The sequence below is a fragment of the Ciconia boyciana genome, chromosome 9, assembly GCF_034638445.1.
Source record: "Ciconia boyciana chromosome 9, ASM3463844v1, whole genome shotgun sequence".
NCBI lineage: Eukaryota > Metazoa > Chordata > Aves > Ciconiiformes > Ciconiidae > Ciconia > Ciconia boyciana.
Genome location: NC_132942.1, coordinates 31234609 through 31259261, shown reverse-complemented (window position 1 = coordinate 31259261; position 24653 = coordinate 31234609). Strand labels below are relative to the sequence as shown.

The 24653-nt window shown below is 36.9% G+C and overlaps 1 protein-coding gene across 2 annotated transcripts in view; it reads left to right on the top strand.

Annotated features, from left to right (window-relative positions):
- Positions 1 to 24046, top strand: part of LONP2 (lon peptidase 2, peroxisomal) — a 47736-nt gene extending 23690 nt beyond the window's left edge. Inside the window, exons 11-15 of one of the 2 annotated variants that reach the window (XM_072873805.1) lie at positions 592 to 725; positions 9884 to 10026; positions 17590 to 17797; positions 19119 to 19309; positions 21254 to 24046. In XM_072873805.1, coding sequence (XP_072729906.1) covers positions 592 to 725; positions 9884 to 10026; positions 17590 to 17797; positions 19119 to 19309; positions 21254 to 21475 — 898 coding nt within the window. In that variant the 3' untranslated portion in view covers positions 21476 to 24046. The remainder of the gene's footprint in view (positions 1 to 591; positions 726 to 9883; positions 10027 to 17589; positions 17798 to 19118; positions 19310 to 21253) is intronic. The other variant, XM_072873807.1, reaches the window with a different exon arrangement.
- Positions 24047 to 24653: the final 607 nt, after the last annotated feature.

Genomic DNA, 24653 nt, shown 5'->3' with positions numbered 1-24653 from the left:
AATTAAAATGTGGTATTTTAAATAGCTTGTATTAATTAGAACTGCTTCTTTGTTGGACGTGAGAGCAAAGATATTGATCAGAACATGTTTTGGACTTGAAACTAGCTCATTTCCAATGGAAAAAGTGTATCAGTATTCAATGAATTGAAGTATTTTATGACCAGGAGGAACAGCATTTTGGCATTTAGTGAGTGTTATTGTCTGGTGTTTCTTTTTAATTAATAGACTAAAAGAAAATATTATTTTACAGTCAGTTCCTCAACTGTCAGTGAACTACATTTTGAGTTTTAAAATAATTCTTCCTTTTAATTTTTATGCATCCGAGAAGAGCTCAGTGCTATTGGAGCATTGTTTAGCATTTCACTAAGGTTTGACGCCAGGTGCTAGTCATGTCTTCTTCCCATTCAGTAGTTTGTCTGTCTTTACAATTTTATCAGCAAACCACAATTATTTTGATAAAAGCACATGACATTATTTTCCTGTTTATTAGAGTAACCCCAGGTCTCACTGTCTTTCACATCTCATTTTATTTGGATGTAATCTCTCTTAACAAAGAATATCCACCAGTAAAACTAATTGTCTCTACGCTAGATACACCAGAGAGGCAGGAGTCCGCTCTCTGGATCGGAAGCTGGGAGCTATTTGCAGAGCAGTGGCAGTGAAAGTGGCAGAAGGACAGCACAAAGAAACAAAGCCAGATCGTGCTGAAGCGGGTGAAGGAGAAGGTGTGTATCTTTTGCATGTTTTATTAAAAAGGAAACTTGTAATGTAGTCACTAGGAAGCTGATTTATCAACCTTTTTCTCCTTTTTTGTGCTTCTTTAAGGGCTCTGTTTTTAAAAGCTTTGCAAATAGAGTGACATTCTTATTATGCATGGCTCAAGTAGTGCTGAATTACGGCTTAGGACATAAGTACAGTAATTTCACCCTGCCAGGTTGGTAATTGAGAAGTACAGTTGATCTGTTTCATATTTTAGGTATGCAGTTATGATTTGTGTATGTTTTTATGTCTTCCTGGGCTTTTTTACGCAAATCTTTCACTTTTTTTTCTTTAATAAAAGACTAAGCATGGCTCTAGTTATTGTATTTTAAAAAGTTCTTTAACTGTGCTGTGCATGCTCTACCAGCTCAGAACTCCATCAGGTTATTTTGTTGTACTCTAAAATAAACGTCTGCTTGAAGAGCTTTGAAATTAGAAAGGTTTAGGGGCTCTTTTTGTGTGCCTTTTAAGACTGCACTTAGAATAAGTCTCTTGGAGCTTTGTAACTTATCAACTTCAGTAAGTCTGTTCTTGTTTCCCATGTATACAGACAATGGTGATTTATCATTCCCAGTCGTCCAACAGACTGAAAACTAAGCATAAAATTCTCAAACAGCAAAAATACTCAGGTAACTGCTTCACCAGTAAAGGTAGAGCTCTTTCTAGTCTTGAAACAGAAGGGGGAAGGAAGAAGTCAGGCCCATACTCCAATCCATTTCACCTGTAACATGCAACTTGTGACTGTTCCCTTTTTCATCCCCAAATTAATGTTCTCTATAATGAAAATGAAGTTGAACATCCATACTATGTTTGGTGAAACATACCATGCAGAGCATAGACGGTTATGCTTTTATTCCAGCCTGTTGCTGATGGAGGATCTCTGCATACCCACCAGTTTTCTGTTGAAGCTTTCAGAGTGCTCATTGCAGCACTAGATGTCTGCAGGAGCCCACAGTTCAAGGTAGATGAGAAATGTGAAAGGACAGAATCCGAACCTGAAGCTGAACTTCTAAAATATGGATAGTCCTTAGTGTCAATAAAATCTATCAAGCAGGGTGTCGGGTGTTCTGTTTGGTTTTTAATTACTGCAATGAGTCCAGTTGACACCTTCTGACAAGAAATACTGCCAGTCTGTCTGAGAACAACTGTGTGCCAGAGGACATGGGAAAGCAAAAACTGCAGAATGGCTGCTTACTTTTGCTCCAGAATGCTCACAAACTTAAAATACTAAACAGACCCCTGTTGGTTTGATGTTGTGAAAGATTCCACAACTAAGCCGATGTGGAAAAAGCCTTTGAGTTTTAACATCTGTACAGCTAGAATAGTTCTGGACTGGTTTAGAGGAGGACAAATAAGGAGACTCATTATCTGTTTCTTTAAAATAAGGCAGCTTACAAGTCTGAATGGTGCCGCCTTCCCCCCTCCCCCTTCAAAGAGTAAATCCCGGGGGGGGGGGAATAGAACCAATATTTGTACATACAGTGGTATTTAATTAGAAGAGTATATGAAGAAGAGTTTTACCCATAGTAAAAACTTTTGTAATTTGTCTCTGGAAATCTGTTTATTGATGGTCTTTCAGCTTTACCTTGCCTTTTTTCCCCTAACTCAGTATTTCCTTTCTGAAAATTAAATCATCTTTTACTTTGTTGAGTTTTCTAAGATCATCATAATGCCTGTGGAAACTGTAATATCAGAAGATTTAATTTGGTCTACAAATCAGTGTTTGCTTAAGTGGATTCAGTTTTCTCTGACTGTTTGGCTTAAAGAAAGTGAACTCTCACAGTAGCGGTGGCTGTGCACGTGTGAATGACTGCAGTTTAAATTGTCCCATCTGCATTAAAAGGAAGAGCTTTTAAGACATATTTATTCACGCTTTCCATTTATATTATGTGCGTCTTGTCTACCTTCTCTCCTCTGCTGGATTTTTCTGAAGTCAAACACTGAGTTTGTCAATACTTTTGTGATACCTGAACTTGCTCTTGAGCCGGAACACTGAGCCTTTGGGCTGTGGTGGCCAGGCTTACTAGCATCAAGCAATATCAGGCATCTTCGCTACTGTCACTTTTTTGATAGTAATTTTGACAAGTCATATTTTTAAAGTGTTTCTTTGCACTGAAGAGTAGCTGTGTCTAAAATGTGCTTAAAAAGTCTAATGTGATTGCTGAATAAAAGAAGTGTCATTCTGCTCTTCAAGCCTTCTGATAAGATAAACGAAAAGTAGGGTCAGAGTACAACTCCTGATACTGTAAGAAGAAACATTTTACTATTAAAGCAAAGAACAAAAAGGAAGTGTATTAAACATCTCAATCCAGTGAGAGAGGTATTTACAATGTTAAAATTAGCACTGTACTTGCAACTTAGGTATTTACACTGTTAAAATTATACACTGTTAAAATTAGGAATGGACCTGCAATTTACCAAAGCTAAGTGAAAACAGCAAGCTAAGTGCTTCAAAAGAGGGCAAAATGCTAGCATTTTTGGTTGACATACAATTTGGAGTAAGCCCAGAAGAAATGAGCTGTGAAGAGTTGCCTTTGTACTTCTGGAATTGAAACTGCCCATAAGAAAAAGCTGTATTAATAAAAGGGAGTCCAAGGGACAGGTGGCTCTATAGTTAAACTTTGATATTATGAAGGCATGTATATAATGGTGCAGTCTGCAATATGTGTTTTATTTTGTGCTAATAATTTGCTTATACCCTGCTGTATTTTTAGCAGAATATGTCACTTGTTGGGAGTGTATTAGAGTAGGATACTTTCTAAAAATTTGTTCTATTTAGCATTCATTCAGTCTGTTGGAAACAACCAAGTATTTAAAACAAAACTTGGAAATACCCCTAAATACTTGCAAGTTGATGCAAATAATGGGATTTGTAGCCTAAATTTATTTATTTGTAATTTTTTTGTCCTGTTGATTAGTGGACATTGTGCAGTTGTGCATAGTGATAATGAATTTTTATTTCATATAATGAATGACTCTGGAAGAACAGTTAATCAAGTTGTCTCTTAATAGTTTCATTTAGAATTATTATTTCTTGCTATTTTTTTTCTTTATCTCTATAAAAAGGCCTATAATTCATTTTTGCTTTACACATTTGTCAGTTACTGATGTGGCATTGAGACTCTACAGTTAGTGCATTCATATGTCATGAGTTGTGACTGACAGAGCAAGCTACAGGCTTGCCTTGTAGATTCTAACTTGCTAAAGCATAATTTGTATATGATTCATAGCATATCAGAATAGTAACATGGTGCCTATTGTGTTTATTCAGCTGAGTGCCTTCTGGCTTGTGGGTTTGTAATAAAAGTTGAAAGACATCAGGTGGTAGAACCACAGAACTTCCATCATTACATTGATTAAATCAGACTATTAACTCAAAGTGGAGCATCTGTTTTCAAGGCTTTGTAAACATCAGGCTTTTGATACTGTTTGATACTAGGCTCTAAAAATGGAGGATACCTGCCATAGCAGAACTGATGCTAGGAGATAAGCTGTCAAGCTGTGTTTAGCACTTTCCAAAAATGCATGACTGAAATACACTGGCAGCTTTGTATTGCCTTCCTCGTTCCTTTGACTCCTGAGCTTTATGATGAAGTTGGCAAGTGGAGGAGTGTTAGTTTGCATCAGTCGTTGAATTTGTACAGTGAACTTCAGGAAAAGCAAATGGAGTCATTTTTCAGACTTCTCCAGGGAGTCATCCTTGTGTACAGTAACACTATCTGATATTTTACTGAAACACTATCTAAGATTTATGAGACACTCATCTAGTCTTTGACACTAGAAGACAGTCTAGGAGTCACAAAAATATGTGAAACTCTCCTTCCTATTTTAGTGCCACTGCCTTGAGAATACAATGCAGCAACTGTGCGCTAAGGCATCAATTCATAACGCAACAGTTGAAACCCAGAGTGAAAATGATTTGCCTAATTCGGAATTGAAAGGAGGTTTAGGACAGGTAATATTTAATAACTAAAAGTGATTAAATGAGGATTCTATCTATGTTGAAACCAAGGCTTTGAAAATACTTAAGTAATTCCATAACTCAGTAATACAGTTTGTTTTACTCATTGTGGATGAAACAACACTTAGTTTTGAGTTTAAATGCAAGTTTGTCTGAAGTGGTCAACCTGAATTGAAACATGTAGTCTTTACCTCCCTCAACTTGGGCATAATGCATATTATTCACAAAACATTATTGTGCATGACTGGGGCGGGGGGTTGCTTGTTTTTACTATGTATGAGGGCCTTAATACAGTGGGCTAACATCACTGTTCTTGCAAAAAGTGACCTGTTCTATGTTCTAGCCAAAACTCAGCACTTCCAGCAGCATGGGATCTCCCATAGCACTGGGAAATGAGTTTATGAAATCTGATCAGCATAAATCCCATGGTGGTATGACTGTAGGCACTCAAGTTTGAGCTCAGCTGTGCTGGCATTAGTATACTTATCAGCTCTGCAGACTGTAATGTGTGCTTCTTTCTAAAAATTGCTTGGAATGTCTTTTCTGTTTTAGGCCAAAGAGGCATAAATGTTATGAAAAGTTTGGTTTATATACAAACTTTTTTTTTTACCATGTTAATTTATCTAAATATTCCTGCATGAAAACCTCAAATTCAAGTGCTTCAAGTACACGTTGTTATTCTAGATCAGAATTGATGGAATGTAATTATTTTGTGAAAAGAGAAGTTTTTTGATCCTGTGGGGAAGAATGCATATAGCATTAAATTTAAGTATACAAGTAAGTGCTAGTAGGATTGGGGTCCCAGGAAGGCGTTCCTTTCCAAAAGAAGATCTTTTGGAGGTAACACTTCCCAAGTAAGTAGTGCATAAGATTTAGGTTGGACAATGGAAATTTGCTTTTAAGATGAAGTTTCATGTTATGCCTGACTTTGAATGTGGCCTGTTGTCAACAAGGGCAATCCCATCCTTTCCTACCTACATGTAGTTTTGTGGAGTTTGTTAGTTTTGGAGGGGCTAAAAGAATTCTGGGTCTGTCTGTGGTGTGCTGAAGCATCTGCTGGTAAATCAGCTGATAAAAAAGAACATTTTGTTTTCCCTTTAATTGCCCACAAACTTGAAACCTTTTCTTTCATGCTTATGTTCTTTCTTATACCTCTTCCTAGCAATTCAGCAAATCAGAATATGTTATGTTAAAAGCTATTTAAAAATTTTAGGTTTCTTTTCTATTCTTCTATCTTGGCCAGTAAGTATGGCTAGAAATCTTTGGGTTTAAGACTTACGTATTACTGTTGCTTAATTTAAATGTTTTATGACAAGCTGAGAAATTGCTACATGTTGAGGAAGTTTTAGGCTCTTATATTCACTCATTTCCATTATATCTCTAGAAGAAAGTAGCAGTCTTAAATTCTTAAGTCTCTGTCTTTGTGCCATGGAATTTCTTTTTTTATTAAATCCTGAATTATATATAGTAGTTCATTGTCAGTATGTTTTCTTAGGAGTCCATTTTCTTACAAATCCAGTATTTACATGCAAGATCTTCTTTTGTTTTGGGAACTTGCAAAGGCAGATTCCTAAGGAACATTGTCGTGATCTTTGTCAAGTAGCTGCAGATTCTGCTCTGAAAATTTTACAAACATAATCTTTTGTTGGTTGGTTGCTTGCTTTTTGGATTTTTGGTTTTTTTGGGGGGAGGGGTGTTTGCTGTTGTGTTGGTGGGGTGTTTTGTTTTGTTTTGTTTTTTTTAAAACAACTCAGTGCTGTGCTGGTTTTGTTTAAGCAGTAATGCAACAGTAGATGAGCAGGTGGTTCCTCCAGTGCAGTGTGGAGCTCTGTTAAGGGCACTTCTTTGACTTTTTAGCTTATTTCTCCAACTTAACTCAAAATGTAAGATGATTAAGCTGTTGTCCTAACCAAAAAATCTGTTTCTGGAAACTTGAATTTAACTGTCTTGTTTTAGGTGAATGTGTCATTTAACTTGTACTATGGTTTATGGCTATTCATCTGGGATAGGTAGGGAACATGTATTTGTCATCATTAATGGAAATCTTAATTACTTGCGTCTTTATAGAAGTGCTGACTATGAAGAATCTATAAAGGTGACAAAAGAAGATGTTTTTTCCTTCAAAGAAAAAGTTAGTGTTTGTAATTGTATTTTGGAACATCACTGTATGCTTTTATAGAAAATTAGATAATGTCAGAATTGAGGTCAATATTTTTAGAAAAAGTCTGGAGTTTGTTATTGTTACAAATTATAAAATGGGGTCTGTTAATTAGATTATATAAACTCAAAGAAAGAGTTTCTGATTCTTTTAATAGGGCAAGTGGCGTCAAAAATTACCTACTGATTTGTTTACGAGAAGTCTCTCTCCTTCAGCTTTATACGTATAACTAGGTGAAATAAGAGCAAGCGGAAATGGAAAATTGAGTTTGTTAGGTGGTAAAATCTTGGTATAGAACAAAAGCAGTTGTTTGTAAACTCGGTTTTGTTTTAAAATATGAATTGTCATATCAAATTACTCAGGTTTTGAAGATCCATAGTGTTGAAATTGCAGTCTGAATTGCAAGACTAGCATGCAGGATTATGTTTCCTAGACTTGCTAGTATTTATGTATTTGAATTTATTATGTACAGAAATAGTAGTTCAACAAAAATATAGGGACATCTGGAACAGTAAAGGAATGGGATTTATGCACGGAGCAATGAGTTGTACAATGGAAAGATTAGTGGCTGTTGGATAATAACTATTAGATTTGAGTCCTGAATGAAAGCTGAGTTGGTGTTATTATGGTAATAATGATGTAGAATGTTTTCCTTGATACTGTATGAAGGCATTAGTGAGAATTGCACTGAAACAAAATTAACTGTAAAAAGGCCTTTATATGTCAGGATTAATAAAAGGATAGTTTGTATGTTGTGAAAGGAGACATTCTCTCTTCATCCGTTCTGAGATTTACTTTTGCAGCACAGAACACCTCTTAAAGTTATATTAAATATATTAGATCAGTGATTTGTGTTTTTCTCTAATTGTTTAAATTCCTGGATCTTCAATTATTGTGCATGCATTAATATGCGAAGGAAGACAATTTCTTCATTGAAAGCAAAAAAGAATTCAAAGAGAGGAAGCCACAGCAGGTAATTTCCCAAAATATGGTGCAGAAGTCTTGAAGCTCAGTATACATTCCTGCGTAATACAGACTATGGCTTTAAATGTATCTTAGGCTTGTGTTTTTGGGGTGGGAAGAAATATCTTCACTATATGTATGTGTACAATGCTTTTCTTAATGGCAGCCTCAGGGCAGGGAGGCACTGCCATAAAACTGCCACAGAACCTTAGAAACATCTGGATTGTTCAAGTATTTTTCATTTCTGCAATGTATGTTTCACTAAAATATTGCTTAGGGCTCTTGAGAAAATGGTAATGAGCCTTTTGCATCTGGATCAAATTCTGTGGGGAAATGACTCCCTGCTTACATTCTCCTTCTGTATACAGTCACGTAAGTAAATGTGTAGCATAGGCCTAGTACAAATGATGTTTAAGTTCTTGAGCTTATTCATGCAAACAGCCGGCTGTGTAGTCTGGTTTAAAACAATTTTGAGGCTTTGATATTTATATGGTCCCCATTACAGTTCACTTCTGTATAGAAAACTCATTTGTAGAGAAAACAGAAATTTTACAAAATTCTGCTAAGGAAACAATTGTATAGGTAAGAAATACGATCATAGTAGAAATGGAGGAAGGAAAGAGCACATTTTCGAATCCGTAACTATTGCTTTAATTATGTGGTCCCTTCTTGATGACGCTTGAGTATATTGCATTCAGAAGTGTCAGGCTAATTGGGTTTTATAGCCCTTCCTGAAGAGTATATCACGCCTGTAGGTATTTCTGAAAATGCCTAATAATTTGGTCTTCGAGGAATTTTTTGCTGCTAGTGGTTATTGGTCAAGACACCTTAGAAATATCTCATCCAACAAAGAAAAGAGCAGAGCCCTATGTGAGTATAATATTTCAAGACAAAAGTCATAGTTGAAGTTGTTACACTGAAATTGTTTGAAGCTTTTCCACTGAGCAAGGACTGTATATGCTGTGATCTGAACTGGCTGCTGAACAAATGAGGGATGTCAATTTTGTGAATTAAGCAACCTGATCTAGTGAAAGGTGTCCCCGCCTGCAGCAGGGGTGTTGGACTAGATGATCTTTAAAGGTCCCTTCCAAACCATTCTATGATTCTATGATTGAGTAAAGCCATAATAGCAGTAAGAGAGAAAAATCAAAGTAAAAAGTGTAATGTCAGAATATGTGCTACATAGGCCGCAATAAAGGCGGGTTGTGCTATGTTGGTTCCATCCAACAGCCTGGAAGGAGGTGGCACACCAGGGCTGGATGAGTTAGGCTTCCAGTGGAGCTGTTTTCCATGTGATCTACATGTAGCAGCTTCTCTTGCAGCTGGTGTTGAGGGTATGTGTGCGAGGATTGGGGTGTGGAGAGAGGAAGGCAGAGTTACAGACCAGTCAGTTACGCTGTCCTTGTTGGATACTGTGAAATGAGATGTTATTGAATGTAATGCAGGCTAGCAATAAGTAATGTAGCCATGTGGCAAAGCAATGTATGTAAATCTGGCCAAAACGCTCCTACTTTATTTGACAGAATTTAATTGTTAGTGTCAGAAGTTAAGCATTCAAATCCTTGCAGAAAGAGACCACAGAGAGCACAATTGTAAATGTACGGAAAAAGAACAGTAGTTACCGAACTTTCAGTATTTCCACATTCTGCTCTGTATTCTGTATTACACTACATTAAACGTGATCATCTCCTACAAATACTGGTTTTTTGCACAAATCTGATGAAAAGTGCAAAGTCCTAAATGAACTTAATGTGGTTTGCTATTTGACCTAGTTTAAAATGCATTTAAGCAAGTGAGTTGCATCTCTGTCAGTGCTCTAGATGGTCTTTGCTGAACAATTAGAACATGTTTCGGCTTAATAATTAAATTTGATGCCATATTATCTTTAATTTGACTAGATTTTTGTGAAAGATGGTTTAAGCACACTTTCATTAACTTTCTGAGCATTTCTTTGAATATTTTATTTTTCTCTGTCATGATTTTTTTAATTCCAGTGTCAAGAAAGACTGCTACAAATCCTAAACTAGATTTTCTTCTCTCAGATTGCAAAGAGCATGTCACAGAAGACGTAAAACCAGAATCCATCAGTGACACAGCTGACCTGGCTCTGCCACCTGAAATGCCAATTTTAATTGATTTCCATGCTTTAAAAGATATCCTGGGGCCACCCATGTATGAAATGGAGGTAACATCCTCATTTATTTCTGCTTGACTGCTGTTTCTGCCTCGTTTGACTAGTTGTCTATTTTATTGCTATTGACTGAGTATATATAATATTAACTTTCTCAAAAGTATATTAGTAACAGAACTGTGTTTCTTTGTGTTCCACCAAATGTTTTTTCACCTAAAGAAGTTTTTGTTTTATTTTGTTTTAATTCAGGGTACATAAATAACATAATGGCATGACTTTCCGTTAGCAAAGATGCTTGCAGCAGTGCTTAAGAATGTGGTGGTGTTTTTTCAGTTTATAACAACTTTGCTTTTGTTTGGGGGATGTTTGGTGGTCTTGGGAAAGAAGCCAAAAGTAGAACCCAGGAATCCTGTCTCCGAGGCAGCTGTGTTAAGGACTGTCCCACATACCTCCTTAAAGCCAGTCAGCATTTTTGGGTATTAAAACCACTTCAGTTTGCACCAGAAGTTCTCAGACATTCTTTAGATTAATGTGACTCTTAGCTATTAAAAATGTTTTATGATCAGTCAGTCACCTCTAGCTTGCTAGTACCAGCTCTGTTCCTCAGTAGGTATATTCCAGAATTTTTTCTTTCCCCCATCTGGATTTTGCTACATTCTATGAAAATGCCATCAATTAAAGTAGTTTGCTAGTTTGGGATTCTCTTTTCACCATTTACATTGCAGTTATTCTCTGCTTTACTTCAGGTCCAGGTGAACTGACCAAGTGTAAGTAGTGTATATAACACTATGACAGGAAACCAGTTTCTGATGGAATGCTAAATTTTTCTGTCTTATCCTGGAGAAAAGATCAGTAAACCAGTAAGTTATGGAGAAAATAGAAATAAAGGGAAAACTTCCAGAAGAGACAAAATTCAAGCTTTTAAGAACTTTCCTGTGATAATTCTTGTCTCCTAGATGAGAGAACCAGACTCCAGTGGGATTTGGAGGATAAGAAGGGGACAAGATATGCAGGGGAAGCAGGAGAAAATTAATGATGGTTAAGGAATGAGTCAGTTTTTAGACCTGAACTGAGGTTTTTGGATATGAAGATTTTATCGTGGAAGAGATTCTTAATGAAGAGACAGAAATGAGGAAACAAGTTGAAAGAAGACAGCTCTATTGATTGTTTCAGAGGACGATGATGGTAGCAGTGGAAGCTGGGGGGAATGGGAGGCAAGGAAGATCAGATGATCAAGAGACCAGTACCTTATGACTCTCTTGGCTGAGTTTTTTCACATTGGTCAGCTGTGTTCTGATTTATTTCTTTTTACTTTCAGGAATTAGCAGAGATTGCTCTTTAGGCAAATGACTTTATTGTAAGCAACTTACGTTCTTTTCATCCCTCAGAAGCCGCTATGCGTGATAATAAAATCACACAAGACAATTGCAGGCCCTTTTAATTAAGAAGGTAGTGTGGATATACTTAAGCTTGATTTGGAGTAACTGTAGCCATCAGACCATTTGTAATACTCCTGTGGAAATTTTTACTAGTCTGTATCTTTTTCTCACTACCTGACTCTTAGAAACAATTACTGAAAAATAGCATGTGGGATTTTTTCAGAGAAGTAACATTATATCTGAATTTTCATTTTGAAGTATGTTCCATACTTCAGACATGTGGTCTTTGGAGCTAAAGTGCTGCAGGATCATTTGGCTTTTTAGTGCTTGAATTGCAGATGAACATAAGGCCATTGTAGTAAATTGAATTTAATATTCAAGCCAGTACTCTGACTTCTACAAGCGATGTTTATTAATTTCATAAAGGTGCTAAAAAATAAATAGAATTTTGTACATTTGTACAAAAGCTCTGTTCACTTGCAGCTGTACTCCCAGTTCCCAGTTAAGAGTAGAATTAATTCAAATACATATGAACTTATCACACTTTTTAAAAATTAGATTGTAGGCCAAGAAATATGCTAATATGTGACTTCCTTAGATGTTCTGCCTAGTTTTGAACTTTTTCTGGAGTTGATTATTCATTTAAATTTGGTAGTGTGGCTGTGTTGGCAAATAATTTCTGCTATTTTTTCCTTTTTCTACAGGAGTAAGTAGTGCAAGTAAAATTTTTAAAGTGTGGTTCTTAATTCCAAATATACAAATACACGAGTGCTGGGTTGGAGGTTTTTTTGAACAGTTGCCATGAATATGCATATAAGCATTTATTTCATGGATCTGCTGGCCTGTATAAGCTGAAATAAGACTGACTGAAGCTTTTGACCTGTGTATCAAAGGTTTTTTAAATGTTTCCATATTTAGCAGGCAAATTAAGTAGTGCATAAATAGAACTAGAGATGCATCCACACAGCATCAATTCCCTGGGCAGCTGAGGATTTATTTTCATGTACTATTTGCTGTATTTATTAATGAGTAGATATTTTCCAGTACACACTTTATAGTTTTTTCAATGTAAATTGCTCAGATAGCCACATAACTCCTGTTTTAATGAATTTTCCCAACTAACCTATTATTCCTTTGAATTGTCTCAAGTGCCCTCAATATTCTTTCAGATTAAGAGTATAGCTCCTGTCTCAATGACAGACGTTTCAGATTGGCTACTGGTGTTTTTTTTGGTTTTGTAGTCTGCAGTGTGTCTCTCTCCTTTCTATATCTAGCCTTTAAAGCTTCACCTTTGACCTGCATTTTGCCATTTATAATTAGTTGAAATAAAGATACAATGGAGGCAGCCACCATGTCAGTACTTGGATGAGACTGAGCAAATAGAACTGAAAACATGACATGACTTAATTGATGTGTTGTCCTTCAGGGAATACTTTAAAATAAGTGATTCGTCTTTCACCTTTTCGGTGCCTTGCTTGTATATTTTCTGCAGAGGTCTCCCAGCAGAATCTAGGCATGACAGAATACTCAGCTCATGCTTGTAGGATTAATTCATTGATCACAAATAAATAATCTTATGTGTCACCCTACAGAACAAATGTTGGAATAAATCACGTAGTAAGGCTTTGGAAGAATAATCCTGACAGTAGCTTAAAGTGTAAAAGATTTAATGAAATGTTTCAGCACAGCATGCTTTTGGGGGAAGAGGTTTATAACATATCCAGAGTGTTTATAATGAAGTATTTCTCTTTTGACTTGGATTTTAGCTTTTTTTCTTTCTTTCAACCCTTAATTCTGCTCAGTTAACAAAACATTATTGGCACCACAGGAAGGCCTGTCAGAATTAGTCTGTATCCTCATAATATGAGTGAAGTTGAAATGACAGAAGCTCTAGGTCAGTGAAATTACCTATTCTAGGAAATGAAAGTGCAGATGCCATAAAAGAATAGCTCTATTTCATAGGACATACACAATTCTAGTTAAGGAACAAATTAGGTTATCTTTTAGAAGCAAAACCTGTACAAAGCACATGTTTAGATAGGCATTTTTATCTGAGAACTACCAGTCTTGTGGTGATGTTTCTGGGAAATCCTCCTCCCTTAAAGGGAAGCTGCTGTTACAGATTTTGCCTGCAGTGGTTTGCTAGGGAATGAATCAGAAGAGTAGGCTAGAAAAAAGGTTTGTACAGTCAGGTTGGGAGAACCTGTGGAAGGATTACAAAGATGCTAAAGGCCAGCAAGTAACTGAGGACTGGTTCTCATCTTCCCATCATGAATCAGTGTCTTAATAGCTTTTTGTCAATTATGCTGATTTACAAAGTAACTCCAGAACTGCAGACTTGCAGATTATGTCCCTTTTCCTTTATCTTGGAATAACCTTAAATATTTTAAAATAAATGACTGCGCTAAATGTTAAGACTATAATTTTGCAATGTCCAGGCAGCTAAAATGTATCTGGCAATAGGTTCATCTACTCAGATTACAGCTAAATCATAGCTGGGTTGGTCTTGTCTACAAAAATTTTCAAAAAAACAGACTGTTTATGTAGGTCAGTGACCTCTTCTTCCGTCATCTGACAGACATGACCAGTCATCAGCTGATTCTAATGGTCATTTTTAATTGACATGGTTTAAAAAGTATAAGTAAGCATTTTTTCTAATTTAAATTCCTCTGACTTACTATGAGGAGAAATTAAGCAGAGGTGCCAGGAGTGATTGAGTCTTGTGGAGCTTGCTATAACACTTCATAGGTATGTTTAATGTAATATAACGTACTTTCCTCTAAGTATTGTATGGTTGTATGGGGTTTTGTGTGTGTGTGTGTTTTTAGGGATTTTTCAAGGATCTTTTCTGAAGACAGTTATCAAAGCTGCCAGGGCTTTTTCTGTACATATGCCTGTCAACATGCATCAGTCCATGTTCAGGTGAGGAGGTTGCAGTAGAGGTAGTACAGTCTCTAGTAGTACAGCAAGAGAAGTTGCTGGCCTCTACCAGTTAGTGCGAAGAGTGATGGTTGAAAGGTGATTAACACTACACACCTAGTTTCTCTTACCAGATCTCAACTTACTTGTGAAAGTAGGAGGAGGTACCTACCTAGTCTGAGGATAGAGGAAGGAGTTTGTACCGAGGTGAGATAAATGATGAGTCTTTAGAACCATTTGTTTTTTGATCTTTAGTCATGTTCGCTATTGTCTGCCCCTGAGCTCTCAAACAGTGGAATTAGTCTATAAGCTGTTTTGAATTGATATACAGTTAGAGCCAGTGCTAACATCCAGTCCAAAAAAAGGAAGAGAAAACAAAAAACCCCCAAACCGACAAACCTTGTTGATGGCTACTTCGGGATGGGAGAGGGTATGGACGGTTATTTTTGTTCATTATACCTGAAATGTTTGAAACCATGACAGGTTGCCAAAATAGATGATTGTCTCAAGTGTAAAGGAGAATGCTTCAATGTTGTTGGATTTCAGTGTAACCAGGATGAATTGATTTTGTTAACCTGAGTTACTAAGCAATTACTAAGCTAATCAGAGTAAGTCACTGTAACTAATAAAATACAGGGAATAGATATAGAAACTTATGTTAAGAAAAAAGAAAATGCTTGATGAGGTATTTTGATACCATAAAAGTGAAACGCTCTCTTATGTACAATTTTCTTAAATGCTGGAAAAAGAAACAGCCATTCTAGCTGAATTATGCTAATAAAAGCAAACGGTGTGATGTCGTTCAAAATATGTAGGTAACTGAGAGCCACAAGAGAACCAAGGAGAGGGGCTGTGTGGCTTCCTTTCCTTTTGTGTGAGATAAGTGTAGTTACTAACTTACCTGGTTGTCAGCTAGATCCAGCAGTGCAACGCCAGTCCCACTGGCCTCTGCTGCTTGTCTCTCCTGACAGCTGGAGTCTTGTTTGCGCCAGGAGCTCCTCTATCAGCATAGCTTTGCTATAGTCAGAGTTGGCGCTAGTTGCACTGTACCTCTGCAGTGTGCTAATTTCCCTCAAACCAAGAAACAGTGATCCTGAGCAAGGGTCACATTTCAAATCTTAGTCATCAAACCCAGAAGACAGTGCTTGATAGTTCAGTATAGCATTTGGCAAAGCATATAGTACAAAATCAGAAATAATAACAAGAAGTATGTATGTTTAATTTCATTTTGTAGGACTTTAAATGCTGTTTTTCTTTTGCTTCACTGGTTCTCTTGCATGAGCAAGTTGTTCCTGTCAGATAGATCTGAGTTGTCTACAGCTACAAGTAGCACAACTTGTGTTTGTAAATGAGCTTAGTTTTTTTAAACTTGCATCTCTTTTTGGCCAGTAACCAGAGGTACCAGCTGTAGAGTGAATAGTTGTTCACTCTTACTGCATAAAGGAAGCCGTTTTCTATTTGTGAAACAGGAAAGAGAAACTGAGCATTAAGAATTTTATGGTCTTGATTTTATTTTTATGATGGGGATGGATTTCAGCCTAATACTGAAATGTTAACATTTGGCTTCTATTTAGAGATTATCAGAACAAGAGAGTTCTTGCTCTGATAATCTCATGGAAGGCTATATTGTTCTGCTTAGGTAATCCACTGCTGCTGTTTGACTTACAAAACTTAAGGCCCGTGTACTGCTTGGGGACTTGCAGCAGCATTTCTAGTGGGTTTACAGAGAGGCATTTTAGCAAGGGACTAGAATACTTAATAACTTACTATCTTTGGAGCTCACAAATCAAAGTATTTCTAATACAGCCAGCTCACAGCAGAGCCATACAAGTATTTCTGCCTCCGGATCTAAGGTACACGGCTGTACAGGCTTCTGTACAGATTTCTCTGATCTTGCAGCTGATGGTTAAAAGCAAGTCAACTTTGTGTACACAGAGCTTTGCCTTTTCAGTGTCTGTACAAAGTCTGGTTAGTTTACTTCTCTGCTAACTCTTGGAAGGAAGCAAAATGAAAGCATTAAGATCATGTAAGTTGTGTAGTGCAGAATGAGTTGATGCTAGAGGAAAAAAAACAGTCTATTGCTCTGGATTTGCAAGTAGTATAAAGTGGAATGTTAAATGTGCTCAGAAAGGACAAAAATACTTTGAGAAATTTTAATGTAACTAGAAATGCAGATTTTAGAATTGGAATTCTTTTACTATGGTTCTGTTGTGAGGCTCCTTTGACTTGTTTTCTACCCAAGAAACGAAACATTTTTTAAAATTCTCTAAACAGTTTAATGAAGAATTCATCCCTTTCAGGAATGAATCAAATTAACTTTCAATTCTGCATTTCAGTAAGAGACACAATTATTTTAAAATGGGCCTATCACTTTATTTTACAAAGGAGTATTTGTCTTTTGCTCTAGTCAGTCCTTGACACAGTAAAAATTCATCCCATTTCTTTTCTGCCTTGTAATAAATAGTTCAGAACATGCTGAATAGCTGTATGATCTTTCATCAGGGTTTCTTCATCTCCTTGAATCTCAGGAAAACAAAAGGACTTTCTGTATATTCTAAAAGAACTTCTCAGACAAAGGAAAAAAAAATCAAACCATGGAACTTTCATGGAAAACATCCTGCCTCTCTCTCTTAACACAGGACACTGGGATTCAGAGACCTCCATTACTCTCATCAGTAACTGGGCATAGGCAGGCTTTTAGATAAGTAGATCATAGTCTTGTGTGGGGTAGAGCTTGCTTAACTGCTTGTAATTACTAATGGGAGTCAGTCACATTTCCCATCCTCTTTCATATCTAGCCTGCTAGCAGACTTGTGTTTTCATTATTCAAAATTATGTACAAATGATTGCAATGAACAAAATCAGTGTGTAGTCTGACAGTAGTTCGGGCAATCAACCACCTTTAAAATGGCTTCTAGGTAAGATTCGGGAGTAAAACTGGCTTTTTCATCTATATACCTCTAGCAGATGGATTAAGTCATGTAAGCATTCAGTTAGGATTGACTAAATACTTGAAGTCCTTTGAAGGGAAAGATTCTCATGGAACTTTTGGGAGTGGGGAAGGTTTCAAGAATGATATACCCAGATGTTTGCCATTGCCTTAAGCTAAGCAGGCACATACAGCTCCTATTCTGTAATTAATGTTTACACATAAGGCAGAATTACTGCTGCATTGGAGGGGGGAAAAAAAAAGAGATCAGAAACTTGGGGTTTTGTGTTTTAATGGGTACAGTTGTTTTGAAGGCAACTACCAAATTGTTTTTGCAATAGTTTTGTTACAATTGTTTCCTAAACTGTTTCCTTTGTTATTTTCCTTCAGGTGTCTGAACGCTTAAGTCAGCCAGGAGTAGCCATAGGCTTGGCTTGGACTCCCTTAGGGGGAGAGATCATGTTTGTAGAAGCTAGTCGCATGGATGGAGAAGGTCAGCTTACTTTGACTGGTCAGCTCGGAGATGTTATGAAGGAGTCGGCGCATCTTGCAATTAGCTGGTTGCGCAGCAATGCAAAGAGATATCAGCTCACCAACGGTAGGTTGGGAAAAAATGACAAACAATGCATAGCTGTATTGCACCACAGGGAGTGTATGCATCCATTGGCCTCTTGTTGCAGGGGTGCACAAGGAAGCATTAATATTGCATGGAAATTAAATGTCCTAAAACTTGGTATTTTTCAATAATTCAGCAGATCGTAACATTGCTGAGTAAAGTGGAAGTTACTCATACTCACTGTGGAAATGTATTAGGTGTTGCCTTAACAGAGAAAGGGTTTTCCAGCAATCAATCAGTGCTACACTGAAGATTAAATCAGCTCTAGAGTTCCTTTTTGTAGTTCTTTTCCCCATTCCTGCCAAGCTGAGGTGTTAGCGGCCTGGCAAACAGGTCAGTCTAGGCAGAACATGAGTTGTCACTGCAGGTTCTCCTTCCCTGCAACAACCTGGAAGGCTGTGGACAGCCTCTGTGCCAAGATGCTTCTCCTTAGTTGTGGCAGATGCTGCTTCTTACTCATTTTTACATTCGAGCTTTCCAGCAGTACCTTTGTGATGTAGATGCAGATATGCAAGTCTAGTTTTCCCCTAAAATTAAGACACGGTTTCTGTTAAAAGTAGGTTTTCATACTCTAAGTTTTAATATTTTGAGAAGTAGTTGGGTTTGTATGGCAGCTGTTGAACTGCAGTGCAGTTGGACTTCAGCCAAACTTTTAACTCGTTTTTTGTTTGAACCTCCCCAGAGTTCTAGAAATGTGCTTTCTAGTTCGATCACCTGCTGAATAGTCAAATAATTGTCTGGTATCTGTCATTATTTATGGAACTTTAGATAGTTAAAAAACTAAATGGAATCAATGTATGAAATGCTGCTGGCATTAGCTGTATACATGTTTACCTCTCTAGTTCACAGTGTTATGTCCTACAGGTTAAGTAAGGTGACAAGATGTAATGAGAGATTTACTTTATAGTACTGGTTAATGCTGGGTTTCTGTGGAGTGCCGATTGTGTGGTATGTTCTCTGAAAATTGACATTTATGGTTTGGGACATAAAACCCCTAAAAACTCTATGTAGGAATTCCTTGGTTTCTACATTAATCCCTACTCTGAATTTCCCAACACATGCAAATGCTGGTCTTATTGGTTAACTTGTTATGGTTTTGTCTAGGAATCTGGACATAGGAAAGCTTGTTGGGTTTTCTTCTTGTTTGTTTTTCTGAGGCCCCTGCAACATAGTGTTGTTTTTTCAGCCCACTGTTAAAAAATAGCGCTAAGACTTTTAGTTCTCTGGTGGGCTTTTAGAATAAAGACCAGGAACAAAATGGGTTTAGATTTTTCACATTCAAACCATTCTTTTTTTCCTTAAGCTTCTGGAAGTTTTGATCTCCTTGACAACACTGACATCCATCTGCACTTCCCAGCTGGAGCTGTCACAAAAGATGGACCATCTGCTGGTGTTACCATAGTAACCTGTCTTGCTTCACTCTTCAGTGGGCGGCTGGTGTGTTCAGATGTAGCCATGACAGGAGAAATTACACTAAGAGGCCTTGTTCTTCCAGTAAGCATCATTTGAGAAAAGAGCTAAGTTGTATTAATTCAATTCCCCATATTCTGGATATAAAATCCGTTTATAGCCATTCACAAAAGCAAAGTCTTGCTGGATCATTCCTCAGCAGCAATCCAGTCTCTTCTGGTGCAGTTGTAAGAGGCTGACGGAAGGCAGCCTGCTGTAGTACTGTGCCACTCCTCTGTCTGCTTTGCATTTCATGTATATGAAATCACTCCTTTGTCTGCTTTGCATTTTGTGTATATGAAATCAGCTCACCTACCATTGGTGAGCTGGTATCTCTTCGCATTGCTGTGCAACCAGCTAATTGCAAGATAAAACACAAAACATCATGTATAGCCTTGATGCTGTTTTCAGGGAAAGCACATTAAAATGTCTAGTTAGAAAGGAAACCTAGAAATCTTAAAATTCAAGATGGTTCCAATATGTATTGCAATTTCCAGACATGCTTCCTCAAACTATTACCACAGAAGGATCTCCAGTTTCTTGGAAAGGTTGGTTCTTAAAGCTCTTACACTAATTGCATATAGGTTACTCTTGAAACCATCTCCATACGTGTATTTTTAGATTCTTCTTAATAGTTCAGCCAAATGGTGTTCCCATAAAGCTTTTTCAAAGCATGAGGACAAAGAAAAGTTTTCAGACAAACACAGTTTGTCTAGTTTTAGGTATCAAACAGAGCCTGGCATCAGTGATTAAGCAGATATGGGAGTTATCTCATACCAACTGATGGACAAAGGAAGGACGAAGTTGGAAAATAGTATATTGTTTCATGCAGTAGAGAGTAAACCAGAGATAACACAATAAGGTAGCAGACTCTAGGATATCTGAAATAACATTCTGGTGGTAGTTAGACTGACAAGATTGCCTGTTGTTCAAGGCTCTAGTGAAAAATAAATACTGCGTTAACTCTGATTTGGTGCAAGTTTGCTTAGCTTCCCAAAGAAATTGCCTTTATTGCACCTGTGACCAAATTTTGCCTATTGTTTAAGGGGGCTGCAAAAATTAGGTATCTGTAAATACTGAACCAGGTTTACCTTCTTTCTGAATGTTCTCTAGAATCTTATTATTAGTAGTAACTTAATGCATATGAGCATGCCATTAACTGCATCTGCTGCTGGAAAGCAAGCCATGTAGCACTGTCCGGACTAGACCGATCACCATGAGGACTTATGGTTCACTACTACCTCATTTTATAGCAGCCTACATTTTGCCCTTTGTGCTATAAGACAAGGCTTTCCTTTCCTCTAAAGCATCGTAAAACTACAAGTTTCTTCTGTAAGATGGTCTTTAAATAGGATTAGAAGAGTTCAAGAGGAAGAAGCTACAGCTGTGACTAAAAGAAAAACTAATTTAAAACCCCTCTTTGCATCTCATTACAAACTCAAACTGGTGGCTTACTGAAGGGATGCCTGTTTTTCTAGAACAAAGCCATCTTTGCAGTTTTGGAGCACAGGTTTGCTTTTCTGTGCGTTTTCTGTCATACAACTCAAGCTATTTATTGTGTGGCACTGCATCCTTAAGGCTATTTTCCCCCTCAACCTAATACTGCCTTTATCTTGAAAATCTTCTGCAGGATTTCAGCACGCCATACAAAAAAAATTAGTTAGGGCCAACTTTCTTAAGAAAAAAAATTCCTGAAAAGTAATGACTTTTCCACTATTGATGCTCTTGTACCTGCATTCCTAGATTATTTTTTTTAATTTTTTTCCTTGTTATTAACTGTTACAGAAAGAGTACTGTAGCATATTCACATCTTTCCCTCATTAAGCATATAATGAGCTAAAACCACTGCTGGATTTTTAATTACTTTCCTAAATGATTGGGAGGGAGAACCTTTCATTAAAATTTAACTCCTGATGTGATTTGTTACAATAATTACTTTATTAGATCAGTGCTGTGCATTTTTATATATATATTTCTTCTCCTTATTAGGTTGGGGGAATTAAAGACAAAGTCCTGGCAGCACACCGAGCTGGACTGAAGAGAATTATCATTCCTCAAAGAAATGAAAAAGATCTTGAAGAAATTGCAGTGAATGTACGGCACGATTTGACTTTTGTTATGGCAAGCTGTCTCGATGAAGTTCTTAATGCAGCTTTTGATGGAGGATTTGCAGTTAAGCCCAGAGTTGAGCGTTTGAATAGTAAACTTTAAGCAGACAGGCTGCAATTACTCCTGTATCAAATTTAACAGAGATCAGTAACTATCAGCTATATATATATATCAAGTATAACTATGAGCCAAACCTGATTGTTTAAATGTGGGTGGAAATGCAATCAAAATAAAAATATTACTTCAGCAGTTAACAACCCGAAACCCAATTTTACAGGCAGTTGCTGCTTTTTACTATCATCAGCAATCAATCATGAAAAAAAATACTCATTTCCTGATAGATTCAAGCATGAGAAAGCTGAAGCTGTTGAGAAAGAATTCCTTAGCTTAGCTGGCATACATGTATAGAAATGTCAGCAGCCAATTAAATCTTTAGAGAGGCCACACCCACAAACAGGGAATAATACGCAATTGTGTGAGCTATATTCAGAGCACACAAATTGCAGCAAGCACAGCACAGCAAGAGAGTCTAATAGATAGGGCCGTTACTGAAAAGCAAACTGATTTAGTGCAAGAGTTTACTTATTTAGGAAATAACATTCAATACGCTAAGGAGCAGTAGCATCACAGGAAAAATAAGGCTTTTGAAATCTAAAAAAAATGCTTAAGGGATTTGAACAGAAGCAATATGGTCTAAATGAAGTTAGTAAGTAAGCCCTTTCAGCACTCAGTTCTAGTTTGTAGCAAGGTCAATGCAGACATCATTTTCCAAACCTAAATACGGGAGGCAACTCCAGAAGAACTGAGATGTACTAATTCTTGTGTAGGAAGGGAGGTGACGCACTGAAGTTCACGTATGTGCAGTTGTACTTACAGCACCAGAAGGAGGCGGAGCATACTTGAAGACTTTATGAAAAAGCCTGGTAACATTTTGGAGGGACAAAGCACATGTCCTTCATTCTTACCTGATACAAATCAACTTCATTCTGGGATGCCAGAATGCCAAACATTTGGAGTTTAGCCTATAAAAATTAAATCCATTTAAGCAATGCCAAGAAAATACTGGATCATTAAATTGCATTAGGTGCTGCCTACTGTGAATGATTTAAGGTTTACGAAAGTCTGTCAGTATCCCATCTCAGCTGATAGCTTTGTCTCTTGTCTTCCCTTGAGTGTTAGTGAAGATAGAAATGTAAACTTCTGTAATGTAAGAGCCTTGAGTTCTTCATTGTTTTATACTAGGGTCAACCACAAGAGAAAACCCAGTATGGTACATTCTCTTCTTGCTCATTAATTCTGAAACAAACTCAAGTGTGCTTATGAAATGCAAATTGTATCAGTGACAAAAGCCTATTATAGAAGCAGCCTATAAATCAAAAGGAATAGTTTGTTTTGCTTTCATTTCCATAGATAGAGAACTGATTGACCTGGAACATAATAGCACTGATAGTAATAAAGTCAGAGTGTATTTCTGTACCTGACTTACAAAAGATTTTACAACTTTCACAGAAGACTTCATCTAATAAAATGATAAAAATAAAACCCCCTTTTGTTTCACTATTTTAAGAATGCTACTCTTAGTCATTCACTAGCCAAGTTCCAAGGGTAAGAAGCAACAAACACAGAGAGTGTCAGAATACCTTCTGCCTTACTTGAACACAAAAAGTGCAAAGAAACTAGACAATCAGTAAAACACCAGAAAGGTCTGATAACTAATGTGCTGCTTTGCCTTTAATCAAAACCAGCAGGGGGAAAAAAAATTCTTTACCAAACTTAATGCAGATCAAGTAACAATCCTGCACTACTTTGCACTAGTGAGAAAACAGGCGTGCATGGAATTCCAGTGCCGTCTGTTTATACATGTAGAAAAAAACCTGCATTTTTTTGAAAGACAGTAAGTACTGTAGGAAAAAGTTTCCGCAGCCATTTCACTACGGAAGAACAGGGAGTTGCTCCCAAGAAAAGTTAAGCAATGACTTTCTATCTGCCACACCACTCCAATTCTGTAAGTCTTGTCCACATGGACTTTACCTGAAGGCTGAGGGTTTTAATGCCACTCTGAAGATATTAATAGGCATTTACTTACAGCTTTTTGTGTTCTTGCTTGCTGACTTGGTTGTGCTACTTTGTTGAGATTTTAAAAATAAAATTTACTTCAGCATTACCCATTATATCAGATGCTATAGACACCCTTTAGTGCCTTTTACAATCTGTGCAGCAGCAAGCCAGAACAGTAAAGAACTTCTAAAGTCATTTCAATACACTAGGGATTATTCTGCCTTGCAAGTGACAGTTAAATGGACCTGATATTAAACATGTCCCTCAGAATATACCATAACATAACTAAGCATATCAGAGGTCAAGAGAAAGCAGTGGTAGCTCCTTTCCTCTGTCCACACTATAAATTGCTACAGATAACAACTATCCCACTAGTGCAATTCATGCTTTAATCACAGTAGCTTTGAAAAGATACTGGATAACAGTATAGGCAGCAATACAAAACAGTTCACCTGCTTTAATTTTAAAGCACTACTGCAAACAAGAGCTAGCAAGAAATGTCAAACGAGAACCCAAATGTTAACATCCACATTTGTCAAACATTTTCCTTTTAAGGCTTTTTTTTAAAGGGCAATGAAAAACACTGGAGGTGGTGCTAGTGGACAAACGCAAGATCTACTGCATCTCATCTATTGAAGACAAATTTGAATACTCTTTCCCAATACAGCAAAGTAAAATAGTACTTTCTAAAATAAATAGCTAAGGTTAAGACAATGCCAGGCTTTAATACTCCATTTATTTTAGATAAGGTAGTAAACTGTACAGCTTTCTAGTATGTTTTCTTTTTTCATATATAACAGAGCGTAGTTGACTTACCAGATCCTCAAACTCTTTAGAGGAGATCCGCTGAATTAGGCTTCCAATACTTTTGAGGATCTGGGCCTAAGTATAATTTGTTTAATCATTCCATCTGATGATGAACATCAAATGTTTTAGATTCTTTTTTTTTTAAACACCAAATGAAGTAATACTAGTTTACATTACAGTAAGTCAGCATACATTAGTTATGCTATAGCATTTGTCATCTGTAGAACATAAAAAACTGTCTGACCATACCAGTTAGCTTCTAAAGCTCATTACAAATGCAGTTTTTAAAGTCCCCTTCAAAAGTATAGTCTTGATCTTCAGCCCATTCTAGCCTAAATAAAATCACTGCAGAGCAGCACAACAAGCTTTTAAGATTCACAGTTCTTTTGGGGACAGAAGTTGAACCATTCCAAGT